This window comes from Teleopsis dalmanni, chromosome 1 (genome assembly GCF_002237135.1).
Source record: "Teleopsis dalmanni isolate 2A chromosome 1, ASM223713v2, whole genome shotgun sequence".
NCBI classification, from domain to species: Eukaryota; Metazoa; Arthropoda; class Insecta; order Diptera; family Diopsidae; genus Teleopsis; species Teleopsis dalmanni.
The window spans coordinates 26,336,102-26,344,307 of record NC_051846.1 but is presented as its reverse complement, the minus strand read 5'-3'; the positions used below and the strand labels follow the sequence as shown (position 1 = coordinate 26,344,307).

At 29.7% G+C, this 8,206-nt stretch overlaps 2 protein-coding genes across 4 annotated transcripts in view; one reads left to right on the top strand and one right to left on the bottom strand.

Annotated features, from left to right (window-relative positions):
* LOC119672781 (cyclin-dependent kinase 14-like) overlaps positions 1–8,206 on the bottom strand; it is a gene marked incomplete in the record, with an annotated part of 829,514 nt that overhangs the window by 244,811 nt on the left and 576,497 nt on the right.
* LOC119672776 (serine/threonine-protein kinase CG17528-like) lies at positions 1,888–5,500 on the top strand. 3 transcript variants are annotated; one of them, XM_038083913.1, is made up of 4 exons: positions 1,888–1,932; positions 2,035–2,108; positions 2,183–2,306; positions 3,262–5,500. In XM_038083913.1, the coding sequence occupies exon 4, from the start codon at positions 3,301–3,303 to the stop codon at positions 5,467–5,469; it is 2,169 nt and encodes a 722-aa protein (XP_037939841.1). In that variant the 5' UTR covers positions 1,888–1,932; positions 2,035–2,108; positions 2,183–2,306; positions 3,262–3,300; the 3' UTR covers positions 5,470–5,500. The 3 variants fall into 3 exon arrangements, with proteins under 3 accessions (XP_037939841.1, XP_037939842.1, XP_037939839.1); XM_038083914.1 differs by having other exon boundaries at positions 2,186–5,500; XM_038083911.1 differs by having other exon boundaries at positions 2,183–5,500.

Below are 8,206 nucleotides of genomic sequence, written 5' to 3'. Positions count from 1 at the left end.
TTTACAGCAGTTAAAATAGTAATCATAGTTTTTTGGTTCAGATAAAGTTTTTATTTACTTACAATTATTCATAAATTCAGAAAAGAAAATAATAACCAGTAAAAAGCTAAGCAAATTCAGTCTTGAAGTGAAAATTTTAATTCTACGAATAATTATTTTTGCATCTTTTTCTTGTGGTGAATGACATATTCACCTTTAAATATATTTGTGGTAAGTAAGCTCTAGTTTTGTTGAATACACCTGTGTTTTGTGTTGAGATTTTGATAAGTCTTATTCTAATTTTAATAAATTTTAATTTATTGTATAAATATTTTACATAAATACTATAAATTATATAATTGAGGCATTGTATTTATATTCACGTTGAAATAAGAAGTAAATGTCTGTTATTGCTATATGTTCTACTGTTGTGTTGTTATTGCTGGGGGACTTATGCCTGCCCCACACTAAGCTTTAACTATACTTAAATTATTATCGTTTATTTATCTTTTAACTGATGACGGACAGTAGGACAGCATATCTTCCTGTGCGGCCTGAGGTGGACTTCAGGTTTGTTATGGCGGGGTTGGGCAACGTATCGACTTTTGTGAATAATTCTAGGGCTCTGTCCTTGATATATTTTTTCACTGAGTCGATTCTTAGATCTCTATCCAGCTCTGTAGTTCTAATATACCAAGGAATCCTTATTAGTCTTTTTAAAGCCAGGTTTTGTGTTATCTGTAATTGCTTAATGGCAGTATTTAAGGCTTTGCTATATGTTACACATCCGTACAGTAGTGCTGGTGTAATTATTTGAGTACATAATAACTTTCTATTTTTGAGGTTGAAGCGATTATTATTAAACAGCAACTTTATGAGATGTAGAATTTTAGAGCAACTATTCCGTTTGTATTTCATATGTTTATACCAATTAAGCCGTTTGTCAAAAGTGACCCCCAAATATTATATGGTTTCCTCCAACCGTATCTCCGTGCCATCGACGCTTACTCCTGAAGGATGCTGCATTTTCTTTTGTGTTATGAATATAGCCTTGGTTTTGTCATTGTTAATTTTAATCTTTCATTTCTGGAAGTATTGTACTATGAGATCTATATTTCTCTGTAAGGTGTTGTTTACATTTATGGCATCCCGGTCAGAGTAGATCAAGCACGTGTCGTCTGCATAAAGCGCCATTGACACGGGGCTTAAGGTGGGGATGTTTGCCGTGAGGTACACCTGCTACTATTGTTCGTGCGGACGAAAGAGTAGTGCTGTGGATTTTAGTTCGGAAGGACTTTTCTTGCAGGAAGCTAACGATGATTTGAATCAGCCCGCTAGGGATCCCAAAATTGACTTTGGCTATGTCATCCCGGTTGATTCCCGTTTACTTAGAGCGGTTTGTATTAGCTGCGCTATTCTGGCTACTAAACAAAAAAGTAGATATCTAGATATCTTTATTTGATAGCTCTGATTTTTGTTTAATCAAAGTAAGCTATGTAGATATGTAAAAAATAAAACTTTGTAAACAAATTATATTAAAAATTATTTCGTTTCAAAAAAAAATCAGCAAAACTTCAGGTGGAAAATAATTACTGTTAAAAAAGATAAATAAACTTCAAGGTGAGGTTTTTTATATACCTATATTTAATAAATCAATAAGGGCGTAATTGTAGAATAATGAAATTTTTTAATATTTTTATCCCTATGTAAGTTAGGACCAGATATATAGTTTGAAATTAATTGGTTCAAACAGTTGAAACTAAGTATAGAAGTGTTTCCCTACCTATCCGAGTTTTGGACTTGTCTTTTTATATACAGTTATTTATTCATAAATTTTTTTTTCTTCTAGAATAACAAAGTACGTACAAAAACTTTTCGTTCATCAAAACTACTTCATTTAACGAAGAAAACTGTTTTGGAAAACAATAACTGGAAACTCTATTTTTGAACGAAGTAAGCTTTAGTAAATATCTGCAGTAAACTTCAAAGATAATAAAATTTTTTCATATAAAGTTTACGAAGAAAAAATAAGTTCTAAAAATCGTTCTATTCTAGAAGAGAAGCCATTTTATGAAAACTTGCTGAACTTTCCTGAAAATCGATAAGGATCGATACAATCAATGTTACAGGTAAATTCTTATAAAAAAAGCATTTCCGTTAATATTTTTTTTTAGTTAATAATTATTTTTTTTTTATGGATGAGGAGGTAAAAAGATTCATCTAACGTTGAACCGACAGTCACTGGAATATCGTGCCCGACACCCATTGTGTAGTTACGGACCAAAACAACGCTCTTCTTCATCTGGAACCGCTTTCGCATTATATCGGTAATTTGTTGATAATGCCGATGAATAATTTTTCACTCTCTATTACGGTTTAACATTATATAGATTTTACTGTCAATTTCGGTTAGCTATGGTTCATGTTGTCTCTTACGCGGTTGTTTTTTCTCACACATGTTGATTAAATTCCTTGATCTTAATGAATGCTAAGAATTGGAATTGTAGTGGGTGTCTGTCTTCAAAAAACCTTATAGAACTTTATCTTTTTTTTTATTTGATGGTAGTTATATTTACGTCCATATATATGTATGTGTAGGTTTCGGATAAACCGTGGTACATGCATAACATTTTTAAAAACTTTCTTTTAGAAAGTTTCAGAATTCGTTTGTTGATTTCGTCGCTTTACATAATAACATAGGTTCGTATAGATGGTTTAATCTGATTATTTTAGATTTGGTTTGAGTATTAATATGTCGTTTTTTGGAGGTAATTATTTGTATCACCTGTTGGCTAATGCTGGTTTAAAGAACTTTCACTTTTTAATGTTAATTCTGGTTGATCTATTATACAGAGTTATATCCAAATATTTGTATATAATTTTAGATTTTTAATCGTCTGGGACTTAAGTACTGTTTTTTGTTAAAAATATAGTCTTGGTTTTGTTAGAATTGAACTTAACTTTTAAAGGGGAATCTGTTATAGAATTCAATTTAAAATGGCAGTACTTTATTGTTGTCATTAAAGACGCTTTGTATTTTGTTTAAATTATATATATAGACTAAAAAACTAAAAAATGTTGTTCCCAATTAGTAAAAGTAATTGTTTAAAATAGATTTCTCTTCCAGAAATTTAAGTAGTTTTGTGCATTCTACTTCTCTGGAAAATTTGCAGACTTCATTTAGTACTTTCCACGTGTAAGAGTTGCCATACAATATTAAATACTTTCATATTTAAAATTATTTATATTTAATTTTTTTTTGTTAATATTTTATTATTCAAGAATTAAAACCAATTGCTCTGCTTACTCAAAAATTTTAAAATGAATTGCGAAGAAAATGATGGAAGTGATGGCTTGTCAGAAACACATTCTGGTGATATCAATACCTGTTTGAATTATAAATCTATATCGAATGTTTCTATATATCACAACTGTTTAAATGTTACTCCCAGTGATAAGAGAATCCATTTTGGATCTCCACTGGGTTGTGATAATGCAGCTGATATTACTGTATTTCATAGCTGTAATACATCAAATAATAGTGTCGAAAACAGCATCGATGGCGATAGTTCTTCTAAATTGATTCCGAACTCAAGTCAGCTTAATGCAATTGCTGGAAGTAATAATTGTAATGAATGTATTGCTGCTAATACCAATGGAACTGCAAATACGGACAGTATTCAAAACGGTGATGATAAAAAGTCTAAAGTTCTTCTTAGTTCTTTTGGTGTGAGTAATGGAACTGGTGTAAAAAGTATAAAGAAAGAAGATGTTTCATCCAATTTGGCAACTATTGAACTTAAAATTAAGAACCCGAAAAAAAATATCGCATTAAATAGTGCAATTGCATCAAAAAGTTCTAATGCATCAAGAAGTATATTTGCATCAAAAAGTAATTTGCTTTTTGTTAAAAGCAAACTTAACCTACAAATTACCCAAGCAAAGCGTATACATTTCCTCCGTTACGGTAACAAGTTTCATACCGGTATTACACTACCAGTTTCTAAGGTAAAATACAAAGCTTTTGAAAGTCTCTTAGAAGACGTTACCCGCCTACTTTGCTGCACTCTTAAATTACCTGGGCCGATACGAGCAATTTATACCAAAAATGGTGAAAATATTATTTCTATTGAGGAATTCGATCCAACTCAATCTTACATATGTTGCTGTAAAAATGAAACTACAAAAAAAGAAACAATAAATGACGGTCCACAAAACAAAGCACCAGGAAGAATTTCACTCTGTCAAACTCAACGACCCACTCGTTATCTTCGGCTTGACATAAAGCGTGAAGGTTGTGTGCGTCCACGTGTTATTATCTTAATCAAATATGGTCCGAAACCAAGGAAGATATTTCAGCTTCTTTTAAATAAGGATAATAATCAGTCATTTGGAAAAATCAAGCAAACAATTACTGTCGCCTTAAAAATGAACTCAGGTTCCATACAAAAAATATTTACGCTTTGGGGATTTGCCATCCGGAAGTTGGAAGAGTTCTTTGGAGATGAAGATATATTTTTAGTTCACAGTAATGAATATGTTTACTATCCAGATAATTTTGAACTAGACGGCGCTGAAATTCAAAAATTAGAAGAAATTTGTCAGAAGTCACAAAATATTGGCAAGTTATATCAAGTTTTAGAAGCGGAAACTTCACAAACAGTTGAGAAAGAATTCGATATACCCGAAATACTACATGATAGGTACAAAATTGAGGATAAAATAGGTGAAGGACATTTTGCTGTAGTTATGAAAATTATTAGTCGGCGTACAAAAAAAACTTTCGCACTTAAAATTGTTGATAAATACAAGTACGATGACGTGGAAGAGGTTATGGATTCGGAAATTAACGTGTTGCGTACATTAAATCATCCTCACGTTATATCACTTTTGACAGTCATAAACCGTCCCAAAAAATTTTACTTAGTCACCGATTATATGGCTGGAGGCGATGTTCACGATGTACTAAGTAAGTCTAAACAATTTTCTGAACCGCAATGTCGTTTGATAGTGAAGCAATTGGTTTTAGCATTAAATTATCTGCAAACATTGCATATTGTTCATCGGGATGTAAAAGTTGAAAATCTGTTAGCTTTGTGCGATGAGTCCGGATATATAAAAAATGTAAAATTGGCAGATTTCGGTTTAGCAGTTCAAACTAAGAAACAATTATTTGTTTTGTGTGGAACGCCATTATATATGGCACCTGAAATGCTATCAATGGATGGTTATGGTAAAGAGATCGATGTCTGGGCGACGGGTGTAGTGCTGTACTATATGGTTTTTAAGGCAGCACCATTTGATGATGATGATGAGCAGTTATTGCATGAGAAAATATCTGTTGGGGAATTCTGCTATCCTGAAACCGAGGTAAGTGCAGATTGCAAGAATTTGATAGAAAACTTACTTCAAATTGATCCTCGTACACGTTTTACTTGTGACAAAATTTTGAATCATAACTGGATGAAAGGGAAAACTTTTGAACATTAAAATGTTTGTTTACTTTTTTATGTTATTGATGATTTTCAGCTTTAATTAAAATAAAATTGCCTCTATGGGCAAAAAAAAAAATAATACAAATATCTTTGATGGATTCAAAAAAATAGTAAGAATAATCTAATATTTTATATTTTAATGATTAAGTATGCAGTCTCATAAGTGACTTACTGTGTCATACATATGTAATGATAAACCCACGATTGACTCACAGAATTTAGAATTACTTATTAAGTGTTTAAAATCTCAAAGAAAAGAGATATTTGTCAGCTTCCTAAATATATATCTCTCATTTACTCATTTAAACTATAATACACCATTTCATATTATAAAGAGTATCATTACATTCTGTACTAAAGTAGAATATATGAAACATGTTTAATAATTTGCAACTTGACTAAAAATTTATTTATTACAAATTTATTATATTAGACGATATCATAATACTCAACGGTATGTTGTAATAATACGGTACATATGATATATATATGATACGATATTATATAACGTACGATATCGTTAATTTAAACGCAAAAAAAATGGTGGTACCTCATCTATCACAGAACACATGAAAGTATTGTTACAATAATTATATACAATAATTATATACAATAATATACAATAATTATATAATTATATATATAATTATAATTTTAACTCGAAATTTTGAACTATCCACGCATATTACAAAGAGGTTTTAAGCCTTCGATACGGTACGCGTTTTATTTTATTATGATATGATATAGTACGTAAAAAAATATCTGAACTTAGATGAAATAATATATTAGTTCTTTTTATAATACGGACCGCACACAATAGCATTGTATGAGACATATAAAATTGTGTAATATATTCTGATACAGAACTATTTACTACCCCTGTAAATATCCTGTTGTTATAAATAAATAACATATCTAAAATGCCTGATTTATATGTGAGAAAAATTATCCAATTCTAATCGATTATGATATGGTTAATAAAACCTAATCGGAGTATACTGAACTATGTGTACTTAGAAAGACAGTGGAGAAATCTAGGAAGAACTAGTTGATATGTAATAGCAAACTCCATAAACAGGTCCTAGAAAGAACTGAATCGAAATTAAAGTATATCTAATCTTAGTAAGTTGAAGGAGAGATATTAGTTAGGTTTTTTAACTGAAGCTGACTGTCAGCATGTCAGGTGGCTTATAAAAATGATCTGATCATTTTTAAATATAAGAAGTTAAAGTAAAGACTTTTAACATTTTTGTTAAGGAAATCTATATTAGCAGAAAATATTTTTGAAAAAAACTTTTAATAGTTTTTGAAAGTTAATATAAAGAATTTTTATTTGTTAGAAAAATAGGTTGAAGGTTATATACCAGCAAAAAAAATTTTTGTATTCAACGTACGATATATCAACCTTTACCACTAAGATTTTTTCCCATATATATTATTATTGTTAATCGAAGGAATGGATCTGTCCTCCAATTTTTAATAATGGAAATAACTATTAAATTTAGGCTACATAAGAGAGTAATCGTCTGAAAGTGCCTTACTATCATAAAAATATTCCATTTATTTTTATTTATACATTGACAACTTGACTCGAGAAAGAAGAACAAAGTAATTTTGAAGAAGGATGTCAAGAATTATAGAAAATTTGGGCAATCTAATCATCTTGCAACAACAATAAAAAGACTTGATAAAAAAGAATTTATAGAAACAAACGAGACTCCTCTTTTTTTTAGCTGGTTTGTTTGACAAAATTAGGACCATATAATAAAACAGGGTCTACATATTATTTTGTTCCCAGATGTCAAGATCTCGTCACTGATATTACATTTAATTTACATCTTTTGTACTGAACACAACTACAGTTAGAGATGCAGCTATATTTCTGTTTCATTCACTCTAAAATTAATATAAAATGTCGGGAATTCGGGGATTCTTTAAGCAGTCAATTAAATAAGTTTTATAAAGTTGCTTACCATAGATTCTATAAGTATTTTTTATTTTAAATTGTTTATTATCTTTAACTCTAATTGACATATAAAGAGCTTGTTAGTAACCTAAAAGTAGCTAGCTATGATTTATGAGGGGATCAGTTTTAAGCTTAAAAATCATTGCTATGGGTTAAAATAACAAAAAAATGTAAATAGATAACTTGTTTCAAAAGAGAGATAAATTAGTTAATGTAGTGATTTAGTTTTTTTTTCTTAAATTCAAAATATATTTATATAACCAGGACAAGGACAGCATATGAGTATTACGTAAAACGTATCTCTTTGGAGTTTTGGTTGGTTTCGTTGGCATTAGCAATGTTATTGGCATTTCCATATTTATGCGGTTTTTGTTCGTAGAAAGGAGATTCACAATTTACCTGTTTTGTCTTAACCACCATTTGTGTGCAAAATATAGATAATTAAGATAAAAGATTTATTGAAGACGCCATAACACAGTATTATAAGTGCTAAATACTACCTTCGATATAAATATATACGTACAAGTGTATAAATATTCACATATGTAAGTAAATACACATATTTCCTGTATATATATATAGATATAGATCAGTCATTCGCTTACCTTTAATTTCTTGCTATTAAGATATTTCATTTAATATGGAAAAGATTAATTATGGAATTAACAAAAGGAAATTCCATAGTTTATGAAATTTGGATATAAAAAGATGACTTAGTAATGCACTTGACATTTTATTGAGAATAATTAGAATTTATTTAGATTTA

What these genes read in the sequence shown, in the direction of transcription:
- LOC119672776 (XM_038083914.1), top strand. Translation starts at nt 3,301, where the DNA reads ATGAATTGCGAAGAAAATGATGGAAGTGATGGCTTGTCAGAAACACAT.